Here is a 22,965-nt window from a genome sequence, read left to right on the forward strand (position 1 = left end):
AGGACCGGCCGTGAGTCGTGCTTCGGTAGCTCAGATGGTAGAGCACTTGCCCGCGAAAGGCAAAGGTCGCGAGTTCGAGTCTCGGTCGGGCACACAGTTTTAATCTGCCAGAAAGTTTCATATCAGCGCACACTCCGCTGCAGAGTGAAAATCTCATTCTGCCAATTTAAAGTTTCTGCTAATATATCAGGCGTAAAAGTAGTTGATATAAGCAACGTAAGTAAACAAAACTGGTGACAAAATTTCAGTGTCATTTCCCCATTCTTAGATGTAAATCTTTTCCTTTTTCATTTCTGCATGTCAGTGGTGAAGGAGCAGTGTTACTGGAACTAAATCGGGTAAAGTATTTTGTATCAAAGTGGGCTTACAAATTTTGCTGTGAAGGTCCGGTCAGAAGAGAGGAAGTATGCAGCGGTATACCAAAAGCTACTGAGCGAGGTGGTAACTTCGCCGCACTAGGAAATTGTGTCGTGAAACTTTTAAGTAATAAACAATGTGCAGCTTTCATTTAAAGTAAACTATTGTCTTTATTTTACGGAATTAGTATTTTATTTATTTTATTGCATTTACGGCATTAGTATTTTACGATATTAGTTACACTTGTTCTTTAAACTACGATGTGTGTAACTAACTTTAAATTTTTATTCATTCTTATTTTAATTAATTTATTTCGTTTTAAGTGGGGTAGCTTTTTTTTTTACCTTAGTTCCTTTACTTCACACCGCTTCGTTGAAAGTCGTTGAGTGACAGAGCTACTTCATTCAATTAGTTTCTCACTTGCTTATCAACCTAGTACACAAATTATGTAAGTACTGTCCTTAATTTTTTTTATCCTTTCACTTGTTCTGAATGACACCTTCTGTCATCTGTGTCAGTTCACAGCATTCACACAAATCAGAATCTTTCTATAAAAACACGAACTGTGCAAATGTCGGCATTGTAGAATTAATTCGTTTATTAAAACAAAATATGACTTCGTAGGTAAGAGGTAATCAAATCTGGTTTTTAATTCTTGCAGTCGCACAGTTACTGTTAGCGGGATGCTTTTTACCACTGCGATTAGCCATGTCAGTCGTAGAGTGCGGAGCTGGGGGATAAGAGTCTAGACTACCTAACAGAAAAAAAAAAAATCATTCACCAATTTACTTAGTAGATAGATAACTTTAGCTGCAAGATTCGAGGTTAGTTTATTCATCTGCTCATTATAAAATTGGCTGTGATGTGTAACTGTCCCTTTCTCGGCGACTGAACTGATATTGAATCAGAGTGAGTTTATACCACACATCAAAGTGACTTGCTTGGCGCTTTACCAGCGAACATACAACTTCATTTGTTACTTCAAAAGTTTGCATTAAATTTTCCAGGCACAAATTACCTCTGACGTGTTTCATATACCGATACGAAAATCCAGCAGTTCCCGATGATATAGGTAGAGATCATTGCTGTGATAGCACCACAACTACATTCCTGCCTATTTGCTGCTATTATTGAAAAGACTGTATGTGTATGATCTGAATGTATTTAAGATTCTTCTGTAGAGGTAAGTTGCCTCGCCTGTGGTAGTGCCTTCATTCAGGGTATTTCAAGACATTTGACCTCTAACTACAGTAGAAACCGTGTTTCACTCTGTCTGTAGCCGTATAAAGGTTATCGTTTCGTTCGCGTCATCTGTAACAATGTGAAACGTTCCTTTCTTTCGTCATCGGAGAGACTGCATCGAACGAAGTCTTATTCGCGGCCGCGGTTGGAATGCACACGCTTTTGACGCACGAGACAAATATCACCATTTATTGCTCCGAAGATTAACTGGAAACCCTTTATTAGTGGATCAGGAGAAGTTACCTGCACTGCTACACTATTGCAACCAGTATTAAGGGTTGCCAGCCCCGTTTAGTCCGAATTAACTTGTCACCATTCCGAAATCGATAATTAATGCCCTATAGGAATATAAGTGCGTTCAGCAAGATTCCAAGATCCGGCCACTGCCGCTTTCAGCTGGTTTCCAGCTACTAGTACCAATGATCATAGTAAAGACAAAGTTGAAAACCAGTAAGTAAAAGTCACACAGAAAAGACATTTTATATTGAGCAAGCAGTAAAGGAAACAAAAGAAAAATTCCGAGTAGGTATTAAAGTCCATGGAAAAGAAGTAAAAACTTTGAGGTTCGCCGATGACATTTTAATTCTGTCAGAGACAGCAAAGGACTTGGAAGAGCAGTTGAACGGAATGGACACTGTCTTGAAAGGAGGATATATGATGAACATAAGCAAAAGCAAAACGAGGGTAATGGAATGTAGTTGCATTAAGTCGGGTGATGCTGAGGGAATTAGATTAGGAAATGAGACACTTAAAATAGTAAAGGAGTTTTGCTATCTGGGGAGCAAAATAACTGATGATGGTCGAAGTAGAGAAGATATAAAATGTAGACTGGCAATGGCAAGGAAAGCGTTTCTGAAGAAGAGAAATTTGTTAACATTGAGTATAAATTTAAGTGTGAGGAAGTCGTTTCTGAAAGTATTTGTATGGAGTGTAGCCATGTATGGAAGTGAAACATGGACGATAAATAGTTCTGACAGCAGGAGAATAGAAGCTTTCAAAATGTGGTGCTACAGAAGAATGCTGAAGATTAGATGGGTAGATCACATAACTAATGATGAGGTATTGAATCTAATTGGGGAGAAGAGGAGTTTGTGGCACAACTTGATGAGGAGGAGGAACCGGTTGGTAGGACATGTTCTGAGGCATCAAGGGATCACAAATTTAGCGTTGGAGGGCAGCGTGGAGGGTAAAAATCGTAGAGGGAGATCAAGAGATGAATACACTAAGCAGATTCAGAAGGATGTAGGTTGCAGTAGGTACTGGGAGATGAAGAAACTTGCACAGGATAGGGTAGCATGGAGAGCTGCATCAAACCAGTCTCAGGACTGAAGACCACAACAACAACAACAACAAATTGCTACAGACGCAAAAGTAATTTATGGCGTCAGTTAGATTTTGCAAAGTGTGTCGCTTTTATTAAACACCGATTTCTGATAGATAATGATAGTGTGAGCACTCTCATGAAACTGCAACATCCTCCTGGAAAATGACACATTATTCCACACTCACACGTGAGAAACACTTTCCTTGTAGGTTTTCCATATTAGCAAAGTACCTTCGTCAGTGACTAATGATTTCTAACTACAGACTTCGAAAGTGTTAAACACTTGGAAACACCACTTATACCCCAGAGAGCACATGGCTTGCCTCCTATACTGACAGGGGTTTCCAGCCATCCCTTCAATTTCAACAGTTCCAAGCATTTCCCCAACATTGAACACCGGCATTTTCAGATGTTTACTGTCCCCATTGATAACAACCCTCTGCAAAGTGCTATATCCTACCAAGACTTATCACTGGTTATTTACCATAAGATTTGGAAAACGGCTGCGTAGATGGGAATGTAACTAGCTCTTCAGCCATCATAATCAGCTCCAACCATGAACAACTTCAGGTGAGTATTGAAAGAACTGACACTTATGTCTAGGTTAGACAAAATCCCTTTCTACCAGGTGCCAGAAACTAGCTGTGGTTTCCCTAATAGCCAAGAGGAAGACTTCTTGCTGTATCTAGACTGCTGCAAAACTGTCTCATGCCACTGTTAGAGGCAGAAAGTGTATGCTGTATCTACTGACATCGTGTTGTTCCGCATCACTCCCATCTAGATGCTTTTGAGTTCTTAAACATGGCTCTGATAAGCTTGTGGATGAGTAGTGATGTGGACAATGATCAAAAATTCCTATCATAGTTCCCCACTTGCCCAGCTTGAGTGTGTCCTCATTACCAGCAGAATTACCAAACTTACAGGATGGCAGATGCAATATCTTTGAACAGAGTGATTTCAGTGCTGGATTGATTTTGTTTCAGAGTGAATATCTTCAGAATGAATACTCGGGAACATACTGAGTTCTCATAACAAAAACCTTCTAGCTCCCCTGTATGTTTGCAAAAATCTACACTTTTTGTCAAAAAACTCATTTAAGGGACATCAGAGAAAGAGCTTCAGTCATTTTAAGAGGATAAGTAAAAAATTTTCCTCAGTGTAAGTACAATTTTCATTGCAATACAAATAGAACCTGTACATTAACATGAATTTTTCAAGCTATTCCCATAACTTTTCAGTGCAATTAGTCCATTTTTGCACAAGTTTCGTGATGGCCCCAGAAAAGGTGGTTTTCAGATGAGCAGCGAGCCACACATGCACCACGTCCTTTACTTCTTGATACAAGGTGAACTGATGACCCCTCATTATTTCTTTGTGTGGAGCAAACAAGAAATAGTCAAAATGGACAGGATCAGGGGTTCACAGATGGTTTTGATGATGACGGGTTTGTGGGGCACTCAATTGCGGGGTCATGAGTGCCCGTACAAAGTCCCAATTATTACACAGTCCAATTTTTCTACACAGTCCAATCTAGCCATTGCCATGAGGGATGATGGTGGTGATGAAATGATGAGGCAGCACAAACACACAGCCCCTATACAGATGGTGAGCCGTTACTTCAAACTTAAGTTTTCGAGGCGTTTCAGCCGTGCGAGCAGTGGTATGTGGAGGGATATTGTCATGTGTCAACACAACACCTGTAGACATTAGTCTTCGGCATTTCCTTACAATTGCAGATATTAGCCTGTCAGTAAGCATCTCACTTACATGCACTGTTTATTGTTGTGCTATTCTCCTAGTAGTGATCCAGTTCTTGGCCTTGTGCACTCCAATAAATGGTAAGCATAAGTTTTCCTGTAGATGATTTGGTTTTGAACTTTTTCATTCTGGGCAATTGCACATGTTTCCATTCCATGCTCTGCCATTCACTATCTGGCTTGTAATGGTACACTCATGTTTTGTCATCAGGGATGATTCTGCCTACATTCATTGCCATAGCAATCCAGATACTTTTAGCAGATGTCCAAGTCTGCATTTTTTTATGCAACACTGTGAATTGTTTTGGGACCTGTGTTGCACAGAGATAATGAAACCCGAGTCCATTGTGAATTATTTTGTAGACAGAACCAAGACTAATTTGCAGATGATGTGCCACTTCATCAATAGTCACTGGCCTGTCTACCAGAACCATGTCACATGCATGCTCAACATTGTAATCATTTGTGGCTGTGGATGGTCATCTGGCTCCTTCCTCACATGCAAGACTTGCATGAACATTTTTGAATTTTGCAATCCGTTCATAGGCTCTCTGTTGGGACAACAGTTTTTGTGCCAAAAGTCTTTGATGAACTGCAGCCTCAGATACACCTTCTGACCACAAAAAATAGATCACTACTCATTGTTCCTGTTTGGCGCAAACTTCTAATGGAATGGCTCTGATCTGTCAGCTGCAGAAGGAAGACAAGGGGAGGCATTAGGATCAAACTTCAATACCAGGACCACAATAGTGTAACAATAAAATAAATGGGAACAGAGGTCAGTATGAACAGTGTAAGAGAATTATGTTAGCGTGGTGAATAATTGTTGACATACTCTTTTCATAACCATGTACCTTACAAAGTAAACATAACTGTGTACATTTTTAGTGTGTGCTGTAAAATGAATTGAACTTCATATGCAACTTTAGAGAATTGCATTGTGGTTTGTGTTTTGAGAAAGTAGCTTGCATATATCATGTTTGATATACTTCACGGAAGAAGTCACACTGCAGAGTCTGCCATGGTAAAATTTGTTAAAGATAGGGACTGCATCATAGCAGATTGTGTCGGCCTTAACAACCAGGAGCCAGTGCTGGACCATGTGCGCTGGCTTCTTTGTGGGTTGACCTCCTTCCCAAGCAGTAAAGACTGCAGTTTCTGGGGAAGGTGGTGTCCTTCCTAGCGTAAAATGGCAACTAGGGGACTGGAACAATGAGTTACAACCATCATATGAAAACAAGACATCAAGCTTTACAAAAATTTCTACGATCACAGACAGCAGAACCAGTGTGAAAATTTTAAATACACCAGAAATTCCTTTGCCAATCCCTGTTGTTGGACACAGTGTTCAGCCAAAACAGATAAAGTACAGAAGGTGACTACACTAATTAAGCATCCAGTGAGCTGATTATTCGAAGATGTTGCATTAGAAGAAATAATGGAATTTCTTGTCATAATACTGTAGCATTGACTTAGAAGGCTGAATGTTAAAGCATGTCTTCTTGTAGTCCACTATCCATTTTTTGTACTCAAAAGAAATATCTTCTGAGGATGGAGGGAGGGTACTTGGACAAACAGGCAAAAAAGAGTAGAAAAAGTTTTTATGTGAAGAAACTCCATTTGTGCCGAGATTAGTACTCCAGTGCTGAAAGCATATATAATCATTTGTATTTGTCAGACAGTGTTGTACACACATGATTTTTAATCTGTTCTTATTCTGTTACAGTTGGATCGATTCAAGGAGCCTCCAGCATTTGGCCCCATGTGTGATCTTCTGTGGTCAGATCCGCTAGAAGACTTCGGTAGCGAAAAAAATGCTGAGCATTTCAGTCACAACAGTGTCAGAGGCTGCTCATATTTCTACAGGTAAAATAAATATTTTTCTTCTCAGTTTGAAGAAACTTCAAAGGTCATGTGTCTGTGATGTGTTTTAGAATTATTGATGTATTCTTATTATTAGTTTTATTGTGAAATGATTGCAAAAGCATTTAAAATACATTCAGTTAAAAAAAGAAAAGATCAGTATTGTTAGAACAAGCAGAAATGTAAAATGCCGTGTCCAGTTAACAACCCAGTTATGCTCCATGCGTACATTGCATCCACTTACCTAATTCCAAACATATTACTGGTGGAAACTAGAGTAACTCCGACCAGATGACGCATCATGTTAATGCACAATACAGATGTTGTTGTGGACTTCAGTCCTGAGACTGGTTTGATGCAGCTCTCCATGGTACTCTATCCTATGTGAGCTTCTTCATCTTGCAGTACCTACTGCAGCCTACATCCTTCTGAATCTGCTCAGTGTATTCATCTCTTGGTCTCCCTCTACGATTTTTACCCTCCACGCTGCCCTCCAATACTAAATTGGTGATCCCTCGATGTCTCAGAACATGTCCTACCAACCGATCCCTTCTTCTAGTCAAGTTGTGCCACAAGCTCCTCTTCTCCCCAATTAGATTCAATACCTCATCATTAGTTATGTGATCTACCCATCTAATCTTCAGCATTCTTCTGTAGCACCACATTTCGAAAGCTTCTATTCTCTTCTTGTCTAAACTATTTATCGTCCATGTTTCACTTCCATACATGGCTACACTCCATACAAATAATTTCAGAAACGACTTCCTGACATTTAAATCTATACTCGATGTTAACAAATTTTTCTTCTTCAGAAACGCTTTCCTTGCCATTGCCATTCTACGTTTTATATCCTCTCTACTTCGACCATCACCAGTTATTTTACTCCCTAAATAGCAAAACTCCTTTACTACTTTAAGTGTCTCATTTCCTAATCTAATTCCCTCAGCATCATCCGACTTAATTTGACTACATTCCATTATCCTCGTTTTGCTTTTGTTGTTGTTCATCTTATACCCTCCTTTCAAGACACTGTCCATTCCATTCAAATGCTCTTCCAAATCCTTTGCTGTCTCTGACAGAATTACAATGTCATCGGCGAACCTCAAAGTTTTTATTTCTTCTCCATTGATTTTAATACCTACTCCAATCTTTTCTTTTGTTTCCTTTATTGCTTGCTCACTATACAGATTGAATAACATCGGGGATAGGCTACAACCCTGTCTCACTCCCTTCCCAACCACTGCTTCCCTTTCATACCCCTCGACTCTTATAACTGCCATCTGCTTTCTGTACAAATTGTAAATAGCCTTTCACTCCCTGTATTTTACCCCTGCCACCTTCAGAATTTGAAAAAGAGTATTCCAATCAACATTGTCAAAAGCTTTCTCCAAATCTACAAATGCTAGAAACGTAGGTTTGCCCTTCCTTAATCTGTCTTCTAAGATAAGTCGTAAGGTCAATATTGCCTCATGTGTTCAAATATTTCTATGGAATCCAAACTGATCTCCCCCGAGGTCAGCTTCTATCAGTTTTTACATTCGTTTGTAAAGAATTCGCGTTAGTATTTTGCAGCTGTGACTTATTAAACTGATAGTTCGGTTAGTTTCACATCTGTCAACACCTGATTTCTTTGGGATTGGAATTATTATATTCTTCTTGAAGTCTGAGGGTATTTCACCTGTCTCATACATCTTGCTCACCAGATGGTAGAGTTTTGTCAGGACTGGCTCTCCCAAGGCTGTCAGTAGTTCTAATGGAATGTTGTCTACTCCCAGGGCCTTGATTCGACTCAGGTCTTTCAGTGCTCTGTCAAACTCTTCACACAGTATCATATCTCCCATTTCATCTTCATCTACATTCTCTTCCATTTCCATAATATTGTCCTCATTAAAACTCTCAATTCTGGAGCGTCATCCTTATGAAAGTTTAAGAAGAAATACATGCATGCAGACAGACGGTTAGAAAATACAGAAAAGGCATAAATGTCGAAATTCTGAACAGTTTCTTAAAATGAATTTTGGAGTATTTTAGTGAATCTTGAATAAGAATATGTTAGACACACAAAAGCTTCCAGGCATCTATTGAAGCAGTCATTCTGGGCAGATAGGTGGAAGAATAGTCAGCATGACATATTGTTAATCCTCTGGGCTGGGGAATTTTCTTCACCCAGGGACTAGGTGGTGTGCTGTTCTCATCATCATGCTATCATCTTCATCGACTAGTGGTCGCCAAAGTGGCATCAAATTGAAAGACCGGCACCCGTCGAACGATCTGCCCGACGGGGGGCCCCTAACCATACGAATAAATAAACTACAAAGAGTTGCGTCCTCCTCCTCTTCCTTTCCCCTCAAGATCCTGGGTTTGATCTTGTGTATTTCTGCTAGTACAACAACAATAAAAAAGTGCCATTTTAAAGAGATCCTCACAACGAACAATATTAAAACAATCATTTTTCTGCACACTTTGCAGTTAATATTCTCTTAATAACACCATTCTTCTTCTTTTTCTTCTTCTTCATCATCTTCTTCTTCTTCTTCATCTTCATCATCATCATCATCATCTTCGACTTCATTTGTAACCTCAACAAGATGGTGATTTACACAGTTACTGAGACAGGGCCAGCATATTCCTGATGAAAATTTGGGTTCAATTCTCAGGCTGGCTTAAATTTTCATTGTGTCACAGTGTATGCATTACATTGGAGCTCAGCATTTCTGAGTTACTTCACTGATGTTGTATGATATTGTTTGTCTTGATTGATTTTGTACCTACCTTTATTTCCGATTACAAGTAAATTTAAATTACAAAAACCATCTAAATTGCATGCAAGAGGGTCAGAAACAAAAAAAATGTTATGAACTTGGCAGAAGTTAAGACAAATGTTTTAGGTGAATTGTGATTTTTGTTGGAGCTTATGGACTGTAGCAGCTCCAAACACCTCCACACAGTGGAAGTGATTTGTTTGGGATAATTGGCAGCTCCTCGGGAGTGTAAAAGACAAACATTCCTGATGCTTTCATGATATGGTCTTACACATAATGTGGAACAAGAAGCAGTATGTGGCTGCATTTCTTCAGGAAATGGGACAACCATGGTAACACCACAAAAATGTAACTTTAAAGGAAGGAAAGATTTAAAAATAAAACTGATGTTCTGTGTTTCACAATTTTCTGTTCTTCATTCACAGAATCTAAGAAATAGAATTTATAAGATACCTTGGTTTGTTTCTGCTAACATTTAACAGTTTCCATCCTATAAGACTAAAATTATAAAAAATATTTGATGCTAAACAAATTGCTGTTGCTTCAGAGCAATACTAGTATTTATAAATACCATAAACACCATAAAAGTAAAAAAAAGGGTGTTTAAAGGTACCTTTGACCTTACACTTCCCCCTGTCCCCCCCACCTCCTGCCTCTCTCGTCGCCCCCCCCCCCCCCCCCCCCTTGTGTGTGAGAGACTACATTGCCAGTAAGCCTAATCAAAAATGAATGAATTTGTTATGCAAAAGTTTGAAAAGTCTCTCTACAACTACAACTTTTTCTTTTACTGAACATGCAGTATTGGTTCAGTTGAAGATAATTCTTTTAAATGATAGAAATTAAACTTGAAGTATAAGGCTTCTTATTGATTATTGTTTATTTTTTCAGCTATGCTGCATGCTGTGATTTCCTCCAGAACAATAATCTACTGTCTATTATAAGAGCACACGAAGCTCAGGATGCCGGGTTGGTAACTTCTTTTTTGTTTTCATTGTAGAAATTTAGTGTGATTACATACTGAAGATAAAAATGATAATTTACCTGACAAAATAGCAATTAGGTCATTCCACACTAAGCACAACAATGATCCCCATCTCATCATCTCCAATCTGAATAAAATTTTGCACAGTTTCCCTTGTAGATAAAATTTAATTTGTGCAAGATTTTAACTAGAGATAAAAAATTTAGTGTTAAGTGATGCTTTTTTAGTTTGGGGTTGCAAAATGCTGTGTGAGCTCTGACAGTTTCATCCAAATTTAAGATGGTTCAAAATTGAAACTATTAGTAATCCAAAGGGGATATTAGGATCACATGCACAACTTTTGAGCTCAACACTTTTCCAGATTTGAAGACTGTGCCAGTCACCATTTTCATGCTGCATGAGCTCAAAAGTTTCAGAAATGTTAGTTACAACCATTTTTTGACTGGGAAAATGGAGCTTATTGAGTGCCATTTAGTAGTTACGCAGAGAGGATACTTGTCACCTACCTAGCTGCTGCAGTTATTTGTAACCGTTCTAAAATTATTAAAAAGTGAGTATTCCAACAAAATATGTTGCATCAAATTTGAGTGTACTTTCATTTCACATTGTTATATGTGGTAGAGGAAAAAGCATCATGTGATGTGATGTATACTTAACTTACAAATTTCATTTTGGCACAAGCTTCTACCAGTGGGCATTCATTCTGAAGTACGCTAAATGTAATTCGACTGTTATCTATAGCCATGGCTCGGGATAATTGTTGTTTTGCCAATTTTGTATATGACGAGACCTGCTTGGCTTCAGCCAATCTAATGTACTATCATGTGAAGTAACGAGGCCCACTACTCCCGAAGAGATATCAAAACCAAGGTTAAGGGCTAATAAACCTTTGTTTTGCAACTGGTTAGCCGATTTTTTCCAACCTCCTCATATTCACACAGTTGCTGATTTGCAGCCATTATCAGAAGGAGTGTTTCCTCAAGGACTGAAAATTTCAAAAGTAAAACCACTCTATGTAAAGTGGGGAACTATAGACCAATAGCTGTGCTTTCAGTATTTTCAAAAATACTATAGACATTGATAAAACTTTAGAGTAACATTTTATTTGAAGAGTTCAATCTCTTGTCTGTAAATCAACATTGTTTTTGCAGAGGCATCAGCTATTACCAAGCTCATAGAAAGTATTGTAATGAAACTAGAAAGAAGCAACATCACAAAAGGATTAAACTTGGACTTCTCAGAGGCATTCAGTATTGTTCAATATGACATCTCGTTAGGTAAATTACATGCTGTTGGTACACGAGGAATATCAAAGAAATGATTTGATTCAACTCTCCAAAATAGGAGACAGATGTTAGAAACTATTTAGCAAACAGTAAAAACCAAAGCACTATTTATAAATCTGACATTCAGAATGTACCAATAGGATTACCATAAGGCAGTTCCAAGGACCTCCCTCATATATCTTATTTATGTAATAGGATACCGAGATTCCGACCAGTTGTACTCATAGTAACTTGGTTTGACAATGATGCAAATCATGTGTAACTGATACAGACCAGGTATTGCCAACGTCTACATTCAGAGTTTTGGAATATAAACAAATTTTGATTGAAATGAACAAGTTAGCCTTTAATATATCAAAAACTTACAGAACAACGAAGTCTCATCATGACCTAGACATCAGAATCCATATATATTTAAAAAATGGATATATGTATTTGTGTATGTTCCACTTCTCCTAAACCACTGGACTGATATCACCCAAACTTTGTACACATATCCCTTACTGTCAGGCAAAAATTGCTGTGAGGGTAAGAACCACTTACCTATCATAGTTTCGGAAATATGACATCATAAACAATTAGTTGCATGAAAAACTGCCACATCATGCAAGGTGTTTAGATTTATTACTTCTTTGCTACTAACTCTATTTGCAACATATTTTGCTGATAACATCCACATATGCCTCTGGGTGTACCTACAAAATATATTGTTGTATGACATATAGATCAAGAGATACGATGTGTTAAACACAGACATGCATGAAAAAATACTGCTTCACGCATGAAGTTCTAATACATTTATAGTTTGCTACTAGGGCACTCGTACAGTCAAGTGAACTTAAAGAAATCCCTGACACCTGGCAGAACTTTTGGCAGCCTTTTAACTGTGTAGCAGAAATGGCTGTAGGTGAAACTGTAGCCATCTGTAGAGCTATGAAGAGATGTAGCCATACAGACATTTACAAAATCATGTTGTAGGCATGTGAAGCAGCTGTGGCCAGCATATAGTAACTGTTTAATAATTTCAAAGATGTTTTCATGATTACATGTAAATGAAATTTGTAGATCAGAATAAACGAATTGAAAGGGTAACTGCCACCAAATTTTCAGACCTGGAAATTGATGAAAATTCAAACTGAAAAGCCCTCGTCTTCTGTCTCACTAGCAAGTTAAGCTCCACTTGCTTTGCATTTGTGTAATTAGTACTGCATGCAGTAAACAGAGTATTACAATTGTCTACTTTGCATACATCCATTCTAGAATTACTTACAACCTCACATCCAGGTTCATAATCAGACAAACCTAAAAACCATTTTCACTGTACAACAACAAGCTGTTAGCCTAGAACTGCTTGTAATTATTTGAACACCTTCTGAACACTTACTTCAATAGCTCAGTATTCTACCCTTGGCATGCCTCTATGGAAAAAAAAGTGATAGAAAAAAAGTACATTGACAGTTTTGAAACCAACTCAGTTCTTCCCTCTTACAGCTCAGGTTTCATTTCTGTGTAAGTGTCAACTATGTATTTGACATAAAATAAAGCTCCAAAACAGTCAGGAAGTTACACATGCTAGAAAGACAGATTAGGCAGCATAGGAGGAGTGGTGTTTAGCGCAGTTTACCAAATTATTGTCTTTTTGAGGTTGAAACAAAGTGTGACAGTGAAATTATCTGGAAGCATATAATACTTCTGGGTGAAATCAGTTTAGTTGTTGACAATATTATGAAAATGATAGATTGGTATGTGGAGATGATGAGTTGCAGACAGGCACAAAAAGAGACTGTTTTCAGCCAAAAGGCCTTCTTATAAAGTGGACAAAATGCGCGCGTGCCCCCCCCCCTCCCCCCCCCCCCCCCCCCCGCCCCCCCCCACACACACACACAGACAGTTCACATTCACAAGCACATAACCACTGTCTCCGGCCACCGAGGCCAGGCTGTGAGCAGATGCTTATGATGCGAGAAGCAGTCTGGGTGGTGGGGTAAGGAAGAGGCTGGGTCGGTGAGGGGAAGGGGAGAGCAGGGTAGGGGTGGAGAACGGTAAAGTGAAGTGCTGTTTGTGGGAGAGCACATTTGGTGGGGACAGGGTAGGGCAGCTAGGTATAGTTAGGAGGTCAGAAAGTGGTAATACCTGGGGGGGGGGGGGGGGGGTTAGCAGAAAAGGAAGACTGCAAGTCTGTGTGGTGCTGGAGTGGAGTGTGGAGTGGAAGGAGGGACGGGGTAGGTGGGTGAAGCAGAGAGCCTAAGAAAGGTTGAGGCCAGGCGTGTGGGAATTAAGAAAAGCTGGAGTTGGTAGGAATGATCCAGATAGTGCAGGTTGTGAAGCAGTCATCGAAGTGAAGAACTTGGTGTTGGGCAGTGTGGTCAGTAGCTGAGAGGTCCAGCTCTTTCTTGGCCGAAGTTTGTCAGTGGCCATTCATGCAGACAGTGTGTTGGTTGTCATGTGTACACAGAACATAGCACAGTGGTTGGCAGCTTTCCTTGTAGATCACATAACTGATTTTACAGGTAGCCCTGCATTTGATGGGATAAGTGATTCTTGTTACTGGACTGGAGTCTGTGATTGTGGGAGGATGTCAGGTCAGGTCTTGCATCTATGTCTGTAACAGGGATGTGAGCCATAAGGTAAGGGATTGGGAGAAGGGATGGAGTAGGATGGATGAGGGTATTCTACAGGTTTTATGGGCAATGCTGCCGTGGGAGGGGTGGGAAGGATAGTGGGTGGGATATTCCTCATTTCAGGGCACAACAAGAGTTAGCCACAACCCTGATGGAGAATGTGATTCAGTTGCTCCAGGCCTGGGTGGTACTGTGTCAGGAACAAAATGCTCCTTTTTGGGCAGATGGTGGCACTTTGGGAGGTTCTGGATGACTGGAGAGATAAGGCACAGGAGATTTTTTTTTCTGTAGATGACTGGCTGGGTAATTCCAGTCTGTGAAGGCCTCATGAGACCTTTCCTGTCACCATGACCAACTATATCCTCACCCACAATTGCTTCACCTTTGAAGCCACCATGACCAACTATATCCTCACCCACAATTGCTTCACCTTTGAAGGCATCACCTACAAACAAATCATGGTACAGCAGTGCTCCCCCCCCTCCCCCTCCCCCCCCCCCCCCCCCCCCCCATGGTAGAGGAGTTCTTCCTAAGTACCCAGAATCCCAAACACCTCACCTGGTTCAGATTCATTGATGATATCTTCATGATATGGATCATGGATGAGAACATGTCGACAAAACCTGAACCCCTTCTCGCTATTCACTTCACCTGCCTTCCTCAACCCAACAAGCCACCTTCCTCAATATTGACTTCCACCTCAAAGATGGCTACATCAGTACTTCCGTTCATATCAGACCTACCAACCACCAGCAATACCTCCAGTTTGACAGCTGCCACCCATTCCATACCAAAAAGTCCCTTCCATACAACCTAGCCACCTTTTGCCACTGCATCTATAGTGCAAGCAGTCCCCCTCCAAATATACCAAGGGCTTCACTGAGTTTTCACAGATCAGAATTACCCTTCCAGTCTTGTACTGAAACAGATTTTCTGTGCCTTATCTCTTCAGTCAACCACCACCCACCAGAGTTCCACCATCTGGTCACAAAGGACCATTTCCCTCTTCACTCAATGCCACCCAGGACTGGAGCAACTGAATCATATTCTCTGCCAGGACGTAGAATACCTCTCGTAGTGCCCTGAAATGAGGTACATCCTACCCACTATCTTTCCCACCCCTCTGACAGTGGTATTCCACTGCCCACTGAACCTACACAATATCCTCATCCACCTGTACTCCACTGATGCTCCCAAACTCTTGCTTCAAGGCTCATATGCCTGTAATACACCTAGGTGCTTTAGCTGTCCCATATATCATCCTAATACAACCTACTCCAGTCCGGTCACAAGCATATGCAAAGGTGGGGATACCTGTGAAAGCAGTTATGTGATCTACAAGCTAAGCTAGAACCACTGTGTTGAGTTCTACAAGGGCAAGATGACCAACAAGTCGTCTATCCACATGGTCACTGACAAATTTTGGCCAAGAAACAGCTGGGGCACCCAGTTGCTGAGCATTCTTCACCTCTGTGACAGCTTCACAGCCTGCACCATCTGCAGCCTTCCTATCAGAACCAGATTTTCTGAGTTGCATAGGTGGGTACTCTCCTTGCGATATATCCTGTGTTCCCATCAACCCCCTGGCCCCAACCTTCATCAGTCACTGCTCTTCATCCATCTGTCCTGTTCTCTGTTCCCATCCAGCGCTACACTGCCTTCTGTTCCACCATCACATCCACAGTCTTTTTACTTCTCCCCTTTACTGCTTCCTTTCCCCCACCCCGTTTCTAACATACTGTCTACATCATATAGCTGCCCTACTTGGTCCCCACTATGCCCCTTTGTACTCCCACAAACAGCACTTTACTGTCTCCTTCCCCCCCCCCCCCCCCCCCCCCTCTGCCCCCGTCCTTACTCTGTTGCTCTCTCCCTTTTCCCACCCCAGCCTCCTCCTCCCATCATGAGCAGTAGCTTGCTGTGTGTGGCCTCGGCAGCTAGAAACAGTGGCTGTGCGTGTGCACGTGTGGGCATTTGGACGTGCATGTGTTTTGTCTACTTTAGCAGGAGGTCTCGTGTAGCAGTCTTTCTGTTTTGCCTGTCTGCATCTCAGCATCTCCACTTTATGTTGAGTAGCAGTGTATCCTTTTCATAAAACTGTCATTATTCCATCCTGGATTTTCCATTGTTCAGTGTAATTACTTGATGTTTTTACCAGCCATCCAGTTCTGCTGTAACAGATGCAGAATCATTCAAAGTCTCTGTAGTACGGGAAATATGAAGATTGTGCTGTGTTAGTTGGAGGCAGCTTTAATCTACTGAGCATGGAAAGACAGTCTTGTGAAGTACTTCTGAAGACTTTTCAATGGAAATATTTTAGACCTTTTAGCTACAAACAGGCCTGTCCTTATTGACAGAGACGCTATAGACTCCGAGATTAGTGATCACGATGTCATCATAGTGACAGTGATTATTGAAGTTAATAAATCCGTTAGGAAGGCCAGAAGAGAGTTTATGTTAGAAAAAGCAGATAAGTGGTTGTTTGCTTCACACTTAGCGAATGAATGGACATCATTTAACTTCAATATGATGGACATAGATGGATTATGGGCAAAGTTTAAACTGATTGTAAATCCCATTCTGAAGATGTATGTGCTAAGTAAGTGGATTAAGCATGTAAAGGATGCTCCATGGTTTAATAATCAAATTTGGAAAATCTGAGGAAAGAGATACTGCTGCACTTGTGGTTCAAAAAAGAGCTCACAAACATTGAAACAAAAGTTAGTAGAAATTTGTAGATCTCTAAGGAGATCAATGCGCCAAAAATACAACAACCACCACCATCATGCATTAGCAAAAGATCTTACTGAGAACATGAGAAAGTTCCGGTTACACATAAAATCACTAAATGGGTCAAAGGCTTCCATTCAGTCACTCATCAGCCATGTGTGAGTGGTAATACAAGACAGAAAAAGGGAAGCTGAAGTTTCAAATTTAATATTTAAGAAATCATTCATAAAGTGAAATTCCATAAACATTCCATTGTTTGACAGTCACCCAGCCTCTTGCATTTAGGACATAAAAATTGACGTCCGTGGTATAGAGAAACAACTCAGAGTTGAAAACAAACAGAACTAATGCACAGTAATGGACCAATATCCATAAGATCGGTTTGATACAGAATTCTTCAGTACATTCAGAGTTTGAATGTAATAAATTTCCTTGAGATAGAAAAGCTTCTGCCAACAAATAAGCATGGATTTAGAAAGCTTTGCTTGTGGAAAACACAGCCTGTCGTTCTCTCACATGATAGCCCACAAACCATGGATGGGGGCAACAGGCAGATTCGATATTCCTAGATTCCTGAAAAACGTTTAACATGGTGTCCCATTGCAGAATGGTGACAAAGGTGTGAGCATACAGAATAAATTTCCAGATATGCAAGTAGGTTGAAGATTTTTTAAGCAATAGATCCCAGTATGTTGACCTTGACAGTGAGTGTTCATCAGAGACAAGGGTATAGTCACATGCACCCCAGGGAAGTGTAATAGGGCTGCTTTTATTCTCATATACATAGAAGAGGACTTAGTCAAAATTCCTAGTAGGTGTGATGAATGGCAGCTTGCTCTAAACGTAGGGAAATGTGGGGTTAATGTGGATGAGAAGGAAAAACAACCCTGTACTGTTTGAAAGCAGCATTAGTAGGGTGCAGCTTGGCTGTCACATTAGATAAATATGTGAGCATAACATTGCAAAGTGATATGAAATGGAATGAGCATGTTAGTTTGGTAGTGGGGAAGGTGAATGCTCGACTATGTCTTCTTGGGAGAATTATGAAAAAGTGTAGCATATTCATAAAGGAGACAGTATATAGAATGCTAGTGTGGCCCATTCTCTAGTGCTGTTAGTGTTTTTTTTGGATCATCAGCGGGTCAGATTAAAGGAAGACACTGAAGCAATTCAGAGGTGTGTTGCTAGATTTGTTACTGTTAGGGTCGATCAGCACACAAGTATTGCAGAGATGCTTCATTAATTCAGATGAGAATCCCTGAAGGAAATATGGGACTCTTTTTGCAAGGCATTATTGTGGAAATTTAGAGAACTGACATTTGAGGCCAACCGCCGAACCACTTTACTTCTGCAAATGCACATTTCACATATGAACCATAAAGATTAGCTGTGAGAAGGGCTCACACAGAGACAGTTGTTTTTACATTGCTCTATTTGAATGTAGAACCGGACAGGAAATGATGACTAATGTTAATAGATACCCTCTATCATGTACTATGTGTGAGTTTGTGGAGTATATACATATGTAGATACATTTTTATAATTAATCAGAGTTTTGGATGCAGTTTTGAATGTGATATTGCTTAGATTACCATGCACCTTGTACTGTGTGTTATCTGTGCTGTTTATATTGTCTCTAGATGAATAAACTACTAGTACTATCTGTATTCAGTGGTACCCAGATATCAGTTTCAAATTACTTTCATTGTTATAATAATTTCTTGATTATGATAAAATATACACTACTGGCCATTAAAATTGCTATACCATGAAGATGACAAGCTACAGATGCGAAATATAACCGACAGGAAGAAGATGGTGTGGTACACAAGTGATTAGTTTTTTAGAGCATTCAAACAAGGTTGGCACTGGTGGCGACACCTACAACGTGCTGACACCTACAACGTGCTGACACGAGGAAAGTTTCCAACTGATTTCTCATACACAAACAGCAGATGACCGGCATTTCCTGGTGAAACGTTGTGATGCCTCGTGTAAGGAGGAGAAATGCGTACCATCACATTTCCGACTTTGATAAAGGTTGGATTGTAGCCTATCACGAATGCGGTTTATTGTATCGCGACATTGCTGCTCTCGTTGAGCGAGATCCAATGACTGTTAGCAGAATAAGGAATCGGTGAGTTCAGGAGGGTAATACGAAATGCCGTGCTGGATGACAATGGCCTCGTATCACTGGCAGTCGAGATAACAGGTATCTTATTCCCATGGCTGTAACGGATTGTGCAGCCACATCTCAATCACTGCATCAACAGATGGGGATGTTTGCAAGACAACACGCATCTGCACAAACAGTTCGACGACGTTTGCAGCAGCATGGACTATCAGCTCGGAGATCATGGCTGCAGTTACCCTTGACGCTGCATCACAGACAGGAGTGCCTGCGATGGTGTACTCAACGACGAACCTGGGTGCACGAATGGCAAAACATCATTTTTTCGGCTGAATCCAAGTTCTGTTTACAGCATCATGATGGTCGCATCCGTGTTTGGCGACATCACGGTGAACGCACATTGGAAGCGTGTATTCGTCATCGCCATACTGGCGTATCACCTGATGTGGTGGTATGGGGTGCCATTGGTTACACGTCTCGGTCACCTCTTGTTCGCATTGACGGCACTTTGAACAGTGGGCGTTACATTTCGGATGTGCTACGACCCGTGGCTCTACCCTTCATTCAATCCCTGCGAAACCATACATTTCAGCAGGATAATGCACGACCGCATGTTGCAGGTCCTGTACGGGCCTTTCTGGATACAGAAAATGTTTGACTACCGCCCTGGCCAGCACATTCTCCAGATCTCTCACCAATTGAAAACATCTGGTCAATGGTGGTCGAGCAACTGGCTCATCACAATACGCCAGTCACTACTCTTGATGCATGGGCAGCTATACCTGTACACATCATCCAAGCTCTGTTTGACTCAATGCCCAGGCATATCAAGGCTATTATTACGGCCAGAGGTGGTTGTTTTGGGTACTGATTTCTCAGGATCTATGCACCCAAATTGTGTGAAAATATAATCACATGTCAGTTCTAGTATAATATATTTGTCCAATGAATACCTGTTTATCATCTGCATTTCTTCTTGGTTAGCAATTTTAATGGCCAGTAGTGTAGATAATAAGTAAAATATTGGCAAATATATAAAATTAAGCACCTAAAAATTACGAAAGTCTGCCAAATATTAAGTGTAACAGTTTGCAAATACTTCATGGTAGTAGTTTGAACCTCATTTTTTTATACCTAATGCAAAGAATTTCAAAATAAACAGAAACCTTTCTTAGCGCATCACTACCTGCTCTTTCGAATGGAACAAAACTAAAGAAAACAGATGGTGATAATATTTAACAGTGCAACATCAAATTATGCACAAACTGAATGCAATATTATTTTGATTGCTTGTTTATGTATTAAGAATTTTTATAATACTGATGAATAACTGTTGAAGTTTGATAGAGATGATAACCATTTTTTTTCACATGTACTAAATGACATTCATTATACTTTGTTTGTACCAAAATACAAAGTTAGAAATGGGTGAAGTGGTTTCACAGATTTCCAGTGGCTATATTATTTGCATATTGTCACAGGACTTTGCACCCTTATAGGAAAACTCAAAAAATTATATGCATAACAAGTGCTCCAAATGTGCTCCTTCAGTGATTCTGCAGATATTGAGTAGATAATAATGTTCTTCCCACGTTTGGCACAGAAGGTCCCTATCAATATCTTTAAAAGCCCTGTAGATGCACCTCACAGTTGTGGCAGGTATATTCGTAGAGGAGGTTCAAACACTGAACTCTCACTTAACCCCACACAAAAAAATCGCATTGGCTTATATTAGGAGAGTACGGAGGCCATGACATGAATAGTTGATTATCAACCCCACCTTGACTGTGATCCATCAGTTTCTCAATATCCTGTTTAAGAATTCATGAACGTTGCAATGGAAGTGGGATGGAGCACCATCCTGTTGGCAGATGTAGTCCACACTGCCAATTGCCAGTAGTACCATATGCTAATGTCCAGATACACGTATCATGTAACGGCCTTTTCACAAAAGAGGAAGTGACCAGAAGTATGAAATTGTGAGACTGCACAGAATACATTAATATTTGGTGAATCTCAAGTGTGCTTCATGATAACATAAGGATTCTCTGTCCTCCAGATTCACACATTGTGCCTGTTCACTGTGCCATTCACAAAAAAATCACTGAAAATGAGTTCCTCATGAAACCCACCCTTTTTTATTAACTGCTGCTACTATGCTGAAAATTTAAGGCACGTGACTCTGTCATCAGAAGTCAGGGCTTGTAGTAATTGCAGGTGGTTAGGCTTTAGCTTCAGTCATTTCTTTAAGTTCTTCCAAATGGTCGGTTGTAGGATCTTCAGCTTTCTGGTTTCTGTATTTGTAGACTTCTGTGGGCTATGTGCAAAACTCGCCCACATGCAGTCAATCGTTTCTTCACTCACTGCAGCTGATCCTTTGATTTCTCCTCACAGAGGTCTCCTGAAGCTTCAAACTGTGCATACTATCACCGAATGGGGTTGGCAGTCGGTGGATCGTTGTTGAACTTTGTTCTGAAGTGTCATTGGACAGCTATGCAGACTGATGTGAATGCGTATCAAGCACTACACAAGCTTTCATTGTGCCTGTTGCCATCCATCTTGCCTAACTGTTTATTGCTGTGCTCTTGTGGCAGAAATGTGAAAGTGGCTGCAACAGAACAAAACTTCTTGAGTTTTTGTATATGAGTGTTGAGTTTTGTGACAATATGTCAGTTGAAACTTCCTGGCAGATTAAAACTGTGTGCCCGACCGAGTTCGAGTCTCGGTCGGGCACACAGTTTTAATCTGCCAGGAAGTTTCATATCAGCGCACACTCCGCTGCAGAGTGAGAATCTCATTCTGGGAATATGTCAGTTAATGTAGCTACAGTGAATTTATGAAATTGCATCAGTAACGGGAATCACAAAATGGCTGAAAAATTATTGCAATTCATTCTTGCCAAGACTGCAAAATTATTGCAACTGATTTTTGCCAGACTTTGACCTCATGTAATATACAATGTGTGAATGTGAAAATACTATGAAATTTTAAAAATGTGAAGAGCACAATATCCTGATATCTCTCATTCATTGCTACCAGTTTCAGTTTTAAGCCATATTAAATTTGACCAGAATTGAATATTTGTGCAAAATTTCATTCACACTGGGTATGACCAGGATGGGACAATTCCTGTAATTGGTCAAGTTAAAGTGAAATGACACAATGTGGTTATCACTTTTTTTATTGTCTGTCTGTTAAAGTTATTTTAGTTTCTCTAAGTAATTACTGTTTTTTAGTTAATGATACATCATTTGTCATTGTACATAAACTGTCTTGTTGTAAGCAAACTCTTAATTATTTTCCTCGTGCTGTGTTTTGTATGTTTAGCGTTTGTGTTCAAGGAGATATAAACAATAAAAAAGTTTCTGTTCTTATTTTTTGCAGATATAGAATGTACAGGAAAAGTCAAACAACAGGATTTCCATCGCTTATCACTATCTTCTCAGCACCAAACTATCTGGATGTATATAACAATAAGGTAAATATTCAGTGTTGGCATATTTATTTCTTGGTTAGTAATAGAATGTGATTCTCAATTGTAAGTGTTAAAAATGATAAGAATACTTGAAACTATATTAATTACATGGTTTAAAGACAAATGCTTTGATTTGACAGTTTTACTTAAAAAGTTAAATTTTCTCTTATGGTGTCATTGTAACTGTACTGCCACAATATTAACATAACAGTTAATGGACTGTGAAAGATATTTGCAGAATTTTAATGCAGTGAAGTACAAAAATTTTCAGGGTAATTCAGGAATACAGAAATAAAAGTTGCTGAGGAATAAAATAAATAGGAGGTGCAGGGAAGCTAAGATGAAACGGTTGCATGAAAAATGTGAAGAAATCAGGAAAATAATAATAGTCAGAAGGAATGACTAAGCACATAGGAAGGTCAAATTAAAAGCAGG

The 22,965-nt window shown here is 39.9% G+C and overlaps 1 protein-coding gene across 1 annotated transcript in view; it reads left to right on the plus strand.

Moving 5' to 3' along the window:
• LOC124776710 (serine/threonine-protein phosphatase 2B catalytic subunit 2-like) overlaps positions 1-22,965 on the plus strand; it is a gene marked incomplete in the record, with an annotated part of 781,818 nt that overhangs the window by 726,756 nt on the left and 32,097 nt on the right. The window contains 3 exon segments of the mRNA XM_047251823.1: positions 6,407-6,546; positions 10,194-10,271; positions 22,440-22,533. Coding sequence (XP_047107779.1) covers positions 6,407-6,546; positions 10,194-10,271; positions 22,440-22,533 — 312 coding nt within the window.

The sequence above is a fragment of the Schistocerca piceifrons genome, chromosome 2 (genome assembly GCF_021461385.2).
Source record: "Schistocerca piceifrons isolate TAMUIC-IGC-003096 chromosome 2, iqSchPice1.1, whole genome shotgun sequence".
NCBI classification, from domain to species: Eukaryota; Metazoa; Arthropoda; class Insecta; order Orthoptera; family Acrididae; genus Schistocerca; species Schistocerca piceifrons.